The sequence below is a fragment of the Acipenser ruthenus genome, chromosome 27 (assembly GCF_902713425.1).
Source record: "Acipenser ruthenus chromosome 27, fAciRut3.2 maternal haplotype, whole genome shotgun sequence".
Lineage (NCBI taxonomy): Eukaryota > Metazoa > Chordata > Actinopteri > Acipenseriformes > Acipenseridae > Acipenser > Acipenser ruthenus.
In genome coordinates, this window is record NC_081215.1 from 1,024,312 (window position 1) to 1,038,437 (window position 14,126).

The following is a 14,126-nucleotide window of genomic DNA, read 5'->3' on the forward strand; positions in this document are numbered from 1 at the left end:
AAGCGAAGAGGCCCATGTATCTTCAGACTCGAAGCGCAGCATTGACCATTGCGACCTCCCCCGATCTCATCAACCCTCACTGCAAGCCTCATTATGAACAGGTCAGCCAAAGAGAAGAACTAAATGCTGTTCTTCTCTCTGTCCCACTGGAAACCAGTAACGTGACTGTAACCATTAGGGTGCTGCAGTTCCTGATTATCTGTCAAGGTTTCACTTCTTAAGCACTTCCATCAGATAATTACTAAGACTGCTAACGCCATGAAACTTACAAATAAACAGTGTATAACCATGTGCTAATAGACTTCAGTTTACCATAATATCGCTTTCATACTGTTATTTAACTAAAATTGACTGTGTACAGAGGAACGATGTGGCTTAAATACCTTTTCAGGTGTTAGTGTTTGCCTTTGATTCTTGCACTTGGCAATTGTGCTAGATGTTTAGATATAATTTCAAGCTTCTGAGAGCTTTATGACCTTTGAAAGGCAAGGCTAATTAGGATACCAGTGAAACCAGGAATTAACCAAACTGCTATTTAACTGGTTTAGGAGTGGGGTAAAAAAACTGCATTTAAAAAACAAAACATTCTTGATTATAAGTGGGATCAGTCTTTTCCCTTTAGATTTAGCCCGCGTGTGTGTGTGGGTGTGCGCTCGCTCTCATATTTCAATTCAGAACAGGTCATTTTGTAAGGCAGCATCTCTGCCATTAATCTTTGTTCTCATAGTTTTATCTGTTTCTTCTCACAGACTACTTTGGGTGCATCCATCATAATCAGAGGCTTTCCTAGCGCATCATTATCATTACTCTGCCTGGAGCAAGCCTTGCAGACACAACTGCACAGAGGCGCTGTCTGGAGTCCTCTGCCGTCCTGTCCACTGCTTATCCTGGCTTATTACTGGTATTATTATGAAGTAGATAACGACCTTCAAACAAGCTTTGTCCTCAGTGCCAGCACTCATTCCCTCTGATCCCTCAGCCCTTTTATTTGCTTTTAAGTTGCACCGAATGAAATGAGTTTTGGGTTGCCAGCCACTTCATCAGGATTTCATCATCTTCTTTTTTTTCTTGCAGTGTTGAAATATCTGGAAGGAGTGCTTTTGGAAAGTTCATTTGTATAGTTATGGATAGGGGTGAGATTTACAGGAATTAGTTTGAGAGCTCGGTGTACTTTAACTCTACAGTTATTCTGCTGTGCAGTTTTCTTCTCATATTAATAACTTCACTAAAGTTTTTTAAAATATGGTGGAATGATGCCCACTTTGCAGCCGGAGTTTAAAGAATATACTCTATCCACACTACCTCAATAATGCACGATCTACGCATGACTTCCATTCACTTTATTCACAATTTTACAAAACCTGATGATGGCTTATCCTGTAGGCTGTGTGAAATCATTCAGATAGACCCCAGTGAGTATGAACCAGCCTTCAGTGCTGTTCTGCCGAGGCTAACAATCACACCGCCTGACCCAAGCCACCAGAACATGTGAGCAGTAATAATCTCCCCAGCACAGGTATTCAGAAGAGCCTTGTCCTGTTCCAACACGAGGTGAATCCACAGGTTCCTCCAGCGCTCCTCGTTAATTAGGCATGGTTTCTTACACCCACCTCCCATTAATGTGTGGGTGGAAGGATCATTAGTGGCATTGCTGGCACGAAAAACTTTACCCAACAGGCCAGGTCTACAGCTCAATGTGGGCAACTCATTAAAGGATACGTTTATTTTTTGTATCTGTTAGTTTATTATAATCTCTTGGTTGTTAAAAATCTGTAAATCACATTCTGGCTCATTTAAGTTTTAATGATTATATACCAAAAACGTTTCAATAAAATGGTTATGTCTAAGGCAAACAACACCACCCTAAAGGGGGAACAATTTCCAGCCGTCATATCGGAAAGCCCAGGACCCTGAAGTTCTGCACTCTTACGCTTTCATCTGCTACAATGAAAAGACTTTAATAGGAATGAGGTTTAGCAAACTGTTTGAACTCCAGACGTTGACGCACTACAATGTATAAAAGGACTGCATATTCAGTAGCAAACTGAGATAAGCGAGTAATCTCATTCCGTGGGTGACTGTCTTATTACTGCAAGCCCTTTAAACCTGTCCTGTGATCAAAATACAAAAGAACCGAATAATGCAATAAGAGCACTTCCCTCGAAAAATCTACCCTTTGGAGGTCCTCAGGCGGTTATGTGAAGCATCCTTGATTAACATATTTTTTTTTTGTTTTTTTCAATATGCCCAATCTCTCTGTCACATGGCGTTTTCATTGTATTTTATTTTTCTTCCTTGACACCCGGCATTTCTTTATTATCACTGCAGTCCTATCGGTGACATTGCACTGCTCCACCCTGTCCCTCTAATGACAATGGGGAAAATACACTCTTATTCTCTGTGTGTCAGGTGTAGGACTTCCAGCTGTGACAGATTTAAAAAATGCCTTTGCGGTAATGTAGAAATGATAGCTTTGATGAGTTTAGTGCCAAAGGCTAATTAAAAGACTTTAAATACCAGGTTGTTGAATTGATTGCTTTAGTGGTAGTGAGAGGTGATGAGAGAGGCAGAGAGAGAACGAGGATTGCTGGCTTGTTTTTGTTTTCTCTTGCAGTCAAGTCCGAATGAATGCATTGGGGAATATCAGGGATTTGTTTGCAATAACTCACTGTACTAAAGGACAGGAGAGTCCATCAAAATCAGTTCCCTGTGGTGCACCAAGACGACTTTGCTTTATAGTTTTTCATTATAACAATGCAGACTGCATAGAACCCCTGTCGAAAATGTTCAAATACTGTGGCCAGGTTTGTGCCCCGGAGACCAGAATGCTGTGCCCATGACCTGACCTAATCTGGAGCTAAAGCCATTGCAATCTATTACTCTGCCCTCTCACTCTGCTTGTGGTCTGTTTGATAATATCATTTCTTTTACGTAGTTAGTTAAATGTTAAGTGAGACAAATGATTGTGCACTCGACCGTACTCATGATCAAAGAGCTTTGAAGACCACAGTTCTTTTTAATATACTGTAACAAGGCCAGGATTGGGTTTCTGATAGTTTCAGCAGATCTGCTGAGATGGCAAAAAGTGATCCCCTTACGATCCATTTGGGAAAAAAAAAAATGTTTTAGGATTGGGCCCCCCCTCCCATATCTGATTTCTGTTCAGTTATCAGTTTTCATCCATTACCGTCTCAGAGACCCCTAAAATAGAATCTAGGAAAGATGAGAATAATCTGAAAATAATTCTTATGTACAATACACAGAAGACTGAAGATGTAGATATTTTTTTTTGTATCATTATTATAAACCACATTAATTACTGTAAAGAAACTTTGTTTTTTTTGGTTTGTTTTTTAGGAACAGGCTCAGTATTGGCTTGTAATTCACACATAAAATGCGATTAGCAGAGCAATGTACCCACATCTTGCTATTAAAAAAAAAAATAAAACAGCTTTGAGCCATCCATTTATCGTAATCTCTTATTTGCTCAGCAATACTGTATACCACCACCCCGGCCTTATTTGCTGTGCTGAGTGCATTTTGAAAATGAAATCGATATTCTTGTTGTTGTTGTTGTCTTGAAAGCACAAAGCATTGGCTTGTTTGCTGCTTGTTTTTTTTTTTGATTATATGGATTTACTGCGCAGTGCTGACTAGAACACTCCACGGAACTGTGGATGTGCTGAAATGACCTGGAATTTTGCTACTATGAGGGTTCCAGTCGTGCTGATGTCCGTTGGCCTGCCCATTGTTCCATTGCTTTCAAGCGCAAGAGGATTTGTGTTGGCAGAAAGGGTTGCATATTAACAGAACTGGCCACCATGTTGTGCACCGTGTGTTCCTCTGATTGGGCATTGTGTTAATTAACAAAATCGACATGTGTTTTAATTGCCCTCTTTGCTGCCCGAAGACTCCTCTTGATTCCTGTTACGAACGGGAGCAAGGTTCCCTGCATGCTTGCTATAATTAAGAAGTCCGTACACCCGAAGGCTCTCGTTAAGGAATTATTATGTCCTCCGCGGGATGCTGTCAGAACCGCTGAAGTTCATTAATTAAAGAGGAGGCGAGACAGCGTATTTCTGTCAGAGCGTAACATTATTAAAAGGAACAACAACCCCATTTCTCCAAGGAAATGCCGAAGATGTCCCAGCGAGCCAGCTCCACCCTGAGGTAGAAGAGGGTCAGCCGCGCGAGGAAGGTGTAGGGTGTGTGCCTCTATGTTGTGTGTGCTGCACTTGTGCCAGCCGGGAGCCATGCCAGATTTTGCAGAGAGGAGATGCTCAGAGAAACGGCCCAGGTTTATACTGCACTCAATTATCCATATGGCACAGACAGTGACAGCCTCCTGTTGTCCCCTCTTCACACACATACTGCCCTGCCAATGTGCCTGGGGGGGTTCAGTCTGCACTAATGCGCACATTTTTTAGAACACCCCATTGCTTGTGTAGTTTATATTTGTGGTGCATATGACATCAAACCACTGTAACTGAAAATGAGTGATTGTCTAATTTATTGACACGTGCAATTCATTTAAAATAGAAGCCACAAATGGGAACACGCATGAGACTTTTTAGAAGTTGTTTAAGATGCCTAATTAAAGCACAAAATGGTCTTAACATTTTCACACGTGAGTGCCTATTGTTTCCATGTCACTGATTTGCTGACGGCAAATTGAAATTCTCACACCCTGAGGTTTTCATGCAGGTAGGTATATAAAGGATATCAGTGACACATCTTGAGGTGTTGTAATGCATTTGCACAGTGCAGAACACCTCATTAGATGAAAAAATAAAATAACATGTTTTACTCATGCATAAAGGTAAACCCTGGAAGGTGTGCAAATACAACTAAATGCAAGTCTTTACAAATGTATTTTTAAGAAGTCACTGCTTCTGAACCCTAACCCAATATGACCTCTGTAGCCACATTCTTGGCATACTGTAATAGTTTCAGTCAACCGTTTTAATGAGTACCAGTCAGCTCCAGATACCTTGCAGTAAGACTTAGTAAATCAACATAACAGGCACGTACAGAACCCCATCAGTATCACACATGACTCTCTTTATGTATTTAACCCCCAGCTTCAGGGGTTCAGTGTTAGAATGTCCTGGTTCGGGTTAAGGTTGTGTTTCAGTTTGGGAGGGCACCCCCACCCCTCGCCCCTCACTTCCTTTCCGTTACACGTTTGCTGAATCTTCCCGACATGATTTATTTAATATAATTCCTAATCAGTTTGGGTTCATACCACTTCTTCTCTCTCACTGTAGTGCTTCATTCCCTCGAGCGTAATTCAATTTATTCAACACAGAGATTATTCTGCTCTTTTTTTTCTCTCTCTCTCTCTCCCCTCACTTTAACTCTGCGCAGTGTTTTGTACTTGCCACAGTGATGGAGACCTGGGGATGGAGTTATTTCAAGGTCAAATGCAGAGCTAGCAGTGACAATGCACAGCTTATCATTGGCCAGCGCACTTCTCCATCTCAAAACTGAGTTCTCATAAACTTGATTAAAGTACCCCAGGATTGACAGCTATTTGCCACATGATAACCCATAATCACTATGATTGAATACAGTGTGCTTTCTCATGTTAGGGGCGGTTTAGTGCTCTGATTACCTATTGGTGTTTTGGGGTACTGGTACCCCCAGGGGAAAGGGTGTGCAGCAAGAAGTTACCCAGCGATCCACTCTCTCGCAGCCTGGAGGAAAGATCTCTTTATTGCAGTGTAAAACCAGGTAAACCGTTTGGATCACGGGATTCGTAGCGAAGCTGCAGATAACAGTTGCAAACTTTGATATAACTCCGGGCGACCAAGTCGTTCAGTTCTGACTGTGGTTACCTCACGCAGAAAAGAGAGCCCTGTGATCGTGGATGAGCGCAGAACGAACCAAGAACGTTGTCAAACAATCAAGCACAAAGTCGAAATGTTGTGCAGTGGAGAAGGCGGGAGGGAGCGGGGTAGTTGAAAGAAATTTATTGGAAAGCCCACACACGCAGACTCTCAGAATCCTAATGAAGTGAAACCAGGGCTGGCGATGATGACTAAGGAGCCTTACTCACCTCTGAGTGGGCTGCAGAAACCCAAGTTTCAAAGGCTTTAAGTTAAAGCAACACAAAGAAATCTCCTTCCTTTCCGATTTCCTTGCTATGCTGCATTAGCTTTGCACTGGTAATGAGATAATGGCAGTGTGCGGAGGGGGGTGTGTGGGAAGATGATGGGACTGACACCCCAGGTGGAGATGTCTAGGGTGGGTTGGTGATGACAGGGTGCCCCTAGTTTTCTTGCTTCTTGACTTCTTTTAATGAAGACTGTATGTGTGTATATATATATATATATATATATATATATATATATATATGAGAGAGAGAGAGAGTAAGAGAGATTTAAATAGGAATAAATGAATGTAGTTGCCATGGCATCAAAAGCCTGTAAGTACCTCCACTGTATGTTTTCAAACACACTTTCCGTTGATAAAAGGTATCTTAAACATACTGAACCGTTGGGAACCGTTGTCTCTCTAGCATTCATTATGACAGTGCTAGGATTCTTTTTAGACCTCAATCTCAATTTTATGTCGATGACAAGAAAAAAAAAACACTTAATAATCTCTGGTGACCTCATCACCACAAGCGAGAAGTAATATCCCCAAGGACCAGCTCGGGGAACAAGAGAAAATAATAGGACGCTCTTTCAAGAAACCGATTTTTCCCCAGCAAGTACGAAAAAACAAAAAAAACAAAGTGCATTCTGCTAATTCCAATATGTAGATTTAGCAAAATCCAAAGCAAATCCTGAGTCTGGTAATTCCCTCTGTGTGGGGAATGGTTTCCTAAATCGGTCTTGGGTGATTGGATTGAAGAAGGTGGTGCTTCCTCCTGTATGCAGCCCTGCAGTACCTGTAATAACTCCAGACACAGTCGGGGGAAATTCACTCCAGTGTAGCATCTTTTTTCTTAAAAATGGTGGTAATGAGGTTTTGGAGTAAAAGGCTTTGTGAATTCCCTCCTTTCAGTCAAACTCATAACAGTTTCTGCAAATATAACATACTGGAAGAGTCCTAAACTGAAGGCTGTTAGTCGAAGGACAGCCTCTTTAGCCAAGAGAAAACAGAGTTGTCCTTTTGACCCAGAACATTTCCGAGATTACCAAGACATCGTTCTTTAAATAAGAAGGGCAGGGTGCCAGAGAAGCAGATGAATACCGTGGAATTTTGAGTTTATGTTGAACTTGAGGTTTGGGGGTTGGCAGACGTCCAGGCAAAACAAACTGGGATACATACAGCACTCGGTTGGAAAAAAACATTGTTGGAAGAAACACAACCGCTCCCTACATGCGTCTCAACAAGGCTGATACATGTGGCAGGGCAAAAATTCGCACTGGAGATGGAATTACCCACAAACCACAGATCAAAGCTCCCATGCCACGCTCAACTGGCAACTCAAGAGCCAACCGTTTTACAAGTTTCCCACAGTGTATCTGCAGTCGTTCGTTCCAGTTCCCGATGCTTTTTCCTGTGCATTCTCTGCGGCTCATTGACCACATTCACAGTGTTACCCACTCTTTAACGATGCGTAATGCAAAATGCAAGTTTACACAAGATTATTGTATTCCTTATGCTCGCAACTGCTTCCTTATCTTCATTTTAGACACCCATGTTTCCGGCTGATTTCAGCGTCGCTGTTTTACATTGTGTGTAATTGCAGTTTATCAAGAGACGTCACTGGGCTTAATTAACAGCAAACCCGCGGCACTAGTTTCCCATCACTGGGAGTGTTGACAGCCGGCACCTGCTGCTATTGGCAGATCTCTGAGTGGAAGCAGACTCAATAACCTGTACGAGTCTGCATTTAAAATCCCATTCACAGCACACACACACACACACACACACAGATCTCTGTTCATAGTGCTGTCAGGGAGCTTTTCTCAGAAGCTATTTTAGGTTCACCTGTTTTCAGATCAACATTAGTTATTCCGGTGCCCACCTTCCAGGTTTCACTACACCGCTGAATGTTTTTGTTTGTTTTGGTTACACTTTACATTGAGTGTCTCTAATTACTGTGTATTTACATGGTAGTTACTTAGTGAATACATGTGCACGTCCGCATGATTACAATGTTATTATGCGTCATTACAATATACTTTATGTGTAAATATGTTTGGACGATATAACCCTATCCCTATCCCTAAACCTAACCCTATCCCTAAACCGAACCCTTTTCTGATACAATTGTGTACCTACAAAAGTGCAAAAAGATTTGCACATGAAGTACATTGTAACAATGCACGATAACATTGTAATTATGTGTAAGTACGCCTGTATTTACTGAGTAACTACAATGTAAAGTGATACCCTTTTTCCTTTCTTACACTGCAGCATCCCACAGCGACTTCATTTCCACGCTCCTAATGTTTTATGTATTATTTTTTTTTTTTTTTTAATGGATTGTCGTCTTTTTCTGTTTCACAGCTCGAAACCCAAGAAGAGAAGAAGCGTTTCGAAGAAGGCAAAGTCCGATACCTGCAAACGAAGGCCAAGAGACAGGCGGAGCAGGAACGCCAGCAGTGAGCTTTCACCCGGCGGGGACAAATCAAGACATACAGCATATAACCCTTCCAGAAGAAAAACAGCACTGAAGAGAAACCGTATATCACAAGCAACCAGAATACCGTGTCAGTTCTACCTGAAAAAGTATTGTTTTATTATTAAGTGTGCATTGTGTCTCGGTGCAGTATACCAAAGCATATACATGTGTATTTAACAGAAACAAAACTAAATGCTTTATCTTATTTCATCTTAAAAGTATGTTTTATTTTTAAAGGCTTGAACCACTATGTGCAGAGTATTTAAATTATATGTGTTGTGCCACATGGAAAAATAACATAAATGCTACCACCTTCATAAGGCTGCATTGACTCCTTTGTGTCTGGTTTACTGATTCATTAATGAAGGTGGTGCTGTAAGTGTAACCAGCCAAGTAACAGGAGATACCATTATTAATACCTGTACTGCAAACAATTACTTGTTGGTTTGTACCCTTGTAATATCACAACATGAAAAGTATCCATTGTGATACCATTCTAGCAATGGCAGCCGGTCAGTCACGTACCAATGTAGCTGCTCTGGTGCTACCATTTCCCTCAAGGCATGTACACTTGTGCCACGGACGATTTGGTAAGGGTTGTGCGTACAATTGCACATAATTTAAATGTCTGGATAAAGATCTTACCGCCGAGGAACAGACATGGTTCAACCAGGACCATATCTCTCTCTCCTCTTTCTGTGCTTGAAAGCTTTCAAATATCCAACCTCTGAATACACCTCAATAGTTCATTTTAGAGTTTGGATATCATTAACACACTGTTGCATTTCTGTTCCAAAAAAAAACTTTTTGTGAAGACTGGTGATCTCTCTCTCTCTCTCTCTCTCTCTCTCTCTCTCTCTCTCTCTCTCTCTCTCTCTCTCTCTCTCTCTCTCTCTCTCTCTCTCTCTCTCTCTCAGTTAATCACTTCTGAGTTCTTTCCCAGTGAACAGTGGCTTGATAACAGAAGTAAAATCCGTAATAAATTGAGAGACATGGCTTCTGCCTGGAGCACTGGAGCATCAATTTGAATGAATAATGGCTGCTGTCTCTAGAACTTGGGAAGACTCCGGGGAAGGGAGATATAAAGATGTTTGTGTTTACCAATTTATAGCCCTGCAATCTTTATGACATGGACAGGGATCCATGAAACAGCTTGCATTGGAATGCAGCTGGGATTGCTGTAGAAAACATCATTTTTCTTCTTTTACCCTAAAGCACCTTGTTACCCCCTTAGGTGCAGTTTGAATGGTGGCAGGGACAGAATGCCCCCCATTTTCTGTTCCCGCAGACATCAAACAAAATAAAATTTAAAAAATCAATTAAAAACACTCAGCCCTCCTCCATCCAAGGACAGAAACACAGAAACAAGTCTGTGTAATCAAGAACAGTAGCATATATCATAACAAACAGTGGCTCCCGAGATAAAATGCCAACAGCTTAGCCAGGCGTCTGTACCGTGAAACAAAAAACGTATTTACAATCCGTACATTGAATTCCTGCTTCCTGCGGGGGGGGGGGGGGGGGGGGGGGCTACTTGTTGGAGTCGCTGGGTAGCTCTCTTGTTAAACAGAGAGAGAGAGAGAGAGAGAGAGAGAGAGAGAGAGAGAGAGAGAGAGAGAGAGAACGTAAGAGAGTCTAGGGACTGAGCAGACAGCAGGTTTTGTTTCTCCTCGAAAGTTGTAGAGATCTGTGCTTTCATTTGGTTAAGGGCTGATGCACCCAGATGAAGCATCTGCAATGAGTTCCCTTTCAAATTTGAAAGATCCACTTCACCAAACTGAGACAGAGAGCCTGGAGGAGAATGTGAGTTATGGTGGTGAAACCGACCCTGCCTACCAATCAGCACAGTTGCTTTGAAGAGGTTTCTTTCAGAGACTTTCCTTGCAATTATCACCCTGAGGAATCATCATTTCCCAGGAAGCTTGTAGCTACTCAACAAGGGAGATGTAACACTGCTACAATTACAATATGATATATATATACATATATATAGGGAGCACATATTATATTACACATTCTACAGCTATTACCTGCTGGCTGGCAGAAATCAGACTTCTCTTGGGATTCCATGTCAGAACCTTGAATTGCATTGAATTAGCTTGACCCCACACTAAGTTAAACAGAAGCTGCTCACAGTCTGCCGTGTTTAAAAATAGGCTCGCTGTATACAGTAAGAGCTGCGCCGGCCAATTCTCTTCACGGTACCACTGTACAACCAGCCGCATCCCTAGCATGCTGTTACCCTGAGTGGGTGGTGTAGGACTTCAAAAGAAATGATTTGGCAGAAAGTGAGCTACCGCAGATGAAAAAAAAAAAGAGAAAAGAAAGAAGGAAAATAAAAGCAGCACTGGTGTGGACGAGATTTGAATGGAATTGCTCATGGCAAGCATACTATTGCTTTTCTTTTAAATAATATGCAGAATCGGGCCAGACATAGAAATCTCAGCGCTAGCTGTAGCTGCACTGGAAGGAATATATTTCAGCCTTGCTGTCTGTATCTCCCTGTGAATTCCATTAGGTCTGGGGGTTCTATAAACCCATGCAACAAGAAGTAAAACCGGGGAGCACTGTGTATTAAAATCAAACTGGCACATCATCAATTATGTCTTATCAAATTAAACATATTCTCTGTTCATTGCATTAATGCTGGGGGGGGGGTTCCAGCTAAAAAAAAAAAAGGCTGAATAGTATTTTCTTCATATTACTTTCTGTCTGTAAAATTGTATTTATGCATGGACAGTAGCATGCAAATGTAAAACACCTCCTTGAGTCTGTTGTTTTGATCGTGTGTATCAAATCAAACCACCATACCTGGAAATCTTGGAAAATGTTCAAAAATAGGCAAATTAGTGCTTGTCTAATTTGATTGATGACTTCAATAGGCCACACATGCAATTCATTTAAAATAGTAAGAGAAAGGGAACACAGAGCCACACATGATAAAATGCATGAGACTTTTTAGACGCTGTGTAAGACACCCAATTAAAATGCAAAGTGGTGTAACATTTTCACACAAGCGTGTTTCTATATCACTGACTGCTGACTGAAAAATAGAAATTCTCACACCCAGACGTTCTCATGCAGGTAGGTATATAAAGGATATACATTACAGATCTTGAGGTGTTGTAATAAATTTGCACACTACTGTATGTATAGCACAAAACTAGGAGATTTTAAACGAGGCAAGAATGACTGTATTGCAGGATAAAAAACAATTCCACTGACAAACCTTTGCTGCTGGACCATGATTTTAATTCCCCATCTGTAAACAGTCTCATGTTTTGTTTGCCCCCGTTGCTGTGATCTGAGATGGCTTGCCAGCATATTGTCTCTGCTTCCAGCACTCCAAATCTACCTGGACACAGCAAGCATTTCCAAACAGTGGGGTCTGATTTAATGAGTTGAAACAGCAGCCGATCTCAGCACTGCAACCTTTAAAACCTGTTTTCACTGTATTGCATTGTATTTCCATGTTGCTACTAATGAAGGTCATTGATTGATTTTAAACAGATCAATCACATCATGCAATACTGCACCCCAGTTTCGACCAAAATCCACTGGATGGATTTATAATACACGATACTGGTATGGAATATAAAGGTTATTTTTTTTTTTTTTTGCACAATAGAATGTTTTTTTCTTTAGTTTTTTTCTTTGCATGGTTTGGTACCTGATTTATTGAACAGAGGTCTCATGATTACAAGAGGAAATAAAGGCACCTAGTTTAATTAAACATGCAACCTGGCTCTTTGTTTGTTTTTTCTTAGTGTTTGTTTATTGCTGCCCGGGAGGGGAGTCACATCGATTGTGTGTGTCCCTCTATGTCAAGCAGGCAGTCATTTAAAAGACTGATGAGGCTCACTGGAAGTAAGAAACCCACTAGAGATGCCTTTGACCAAAAGAGATTCCTCTTGTTTTGAGTAACATGACATCTTCACCTTTACGTTCTGAATAAACTCATCATGGGCATTACAAACAATTTCAAAAAGAATAAAAACCTTTGGGACCCTAATCAATCGATATAAAAGGAGGCGGTTTCAAATGCTGCAGTCATTTAAAAGCATTCAAATTGGACGAACCTATGGTTTACAGTCTGTGACTTAAATGCACCGCATTTGATTTGCAAAACCTTAACGAACAAAGCGCCCTGTTTTAATTAATCAGATCAGCCATTACTGACATCATCTGAACAAAGATCCCTTATGAATTGATGGTGTGGTATCTGATCTTGCATCTCTGCAGTCGTTCAATGCATCCGACCAGAACAGGGAAAGAAATTGAATTACACTTTTTTTTTTTGGGAGTCCTTTGATAGCGCTGTGTGCTTTTCAAAATGTTCTCCTCTCACAGTGTGAATGAAATGTGTGGCGGAGAGATGGAGAGGTTCACAGGAGAATAGTAATTCTAATGGACTTTCTTACAGATAGAGTGAGTCAGGCCCGGTCCTTCCACTGCAGAATCAGAATCCTCAGGATCTCCCAACGCGGCAGTGTCCCTCCTTTGTGTTAAGAAAGTAAAGACAGGCTGCCTTTAGCCCTGGGAATGAGTGGGCTGGGATTCTTCCAGGTCAGCGAGTCCTCTTTGAAAAAAAAGGCCTTTCTTTCTCTGATACTTCAGGACAAAATAATAATACGAAAAGGTAAAAAGAAAAACGTGAAATGGCATGATAAGGAAGAAGACAGCCAAAGACAGTTTTTTTTTCCATTTACCTGGCACTAGCGTCTTTAAGGGGTCATTGTAAAGTCTCAGTTAAAAGTAGACTCACTCATTTTTGGGGCTTTAGTTATTCAGGGCAAAGAGCTATCTACAATGTCTGAGCTACAGTGCAGCCCAGCATTCTCCCTGGTTACAGCAGACTAGAGAGAGACGTCTTGTAATCTTTCAACACGACGCAGGCAGAACACTAAACTAGAATACAAAAGTGCTTGAAAGAACAGTCGCTGTAATGATCTGCTTGTACTGCCCCTGCTCTGTCCTAATAATTACAGAACATGATAGGGTCTATTCAGCTGCTGTAATACCACCACTGAGATGATTTCATTGTCTGCACCTTGGCTGAGAAAAACATATAACGGTGCATGTGAGTCTCTTTAGTGAAAGTGTTTGCAAAATTTTTGAAAATGGCAGAGGCAGACTTTTTTTAAAAGGATTGTAATATTTAGATGCGACACAGTTTAGATCCATTGAAAAGACACAACGGTTTGCTCTGAAGAGCTTTTTGGTACATTATTTAAATATATTCCAAATTTATTATGGGACACAGTGAGGTAAGAAAGGGGGTTAGCTGCACATTTCATTGAAACATTTTTACATTGCAAGTTAGTACTGTGGTAGATCAGTTCAAATTGAAATGATTTAAACAGGTCTGATTGCTTCGTTATGCAAGTGGATCCTCTGACGTGTGACCTAAACAGATAAACGTGCATCTCACTCTTCAAGTCTATTGGATTAATTGTCCGGATGCAGTGCAACATAGCGTCAAAGGTGATCACATTTCAAAATGGACTTTTGCTGTCGATACAGAGGGGAGAAAAAAGCATTTAAA

General features: G+C 41.1%; 1 protein-coding gene across 4 annotated transcripts in view; it reads left to right on the top strand.

Annotated features, from left to right (window-relative positions):
• LOC117425310 (cytosolic acyl coenzyme A thioester hydrolase) overlaps nt 1-8,901 on the top strand; it is a 58,452-nt gene extending 49,551 nt beyond the window's left edge. For all 4 annotated transcript variants that reach the window (XM_059002217.1, XM_059002216.1, XM_059002219.1 and 1 more), the window contains one exon: nt 8,467-8,901. In XM_059002217.1, the coding sequence (XP_058858200.1) occupies nt 8,467-8,565 (99 nt within the window). In that variant the 3' untranslated portion in view covers nt 8,566-8,901. The remainder of the gene's footprint in view (nt 1-8,466) is intronic.
• The last annotated feature ends 5,225 nt before the right edge of the window (nt 8,902-14,126 follow it).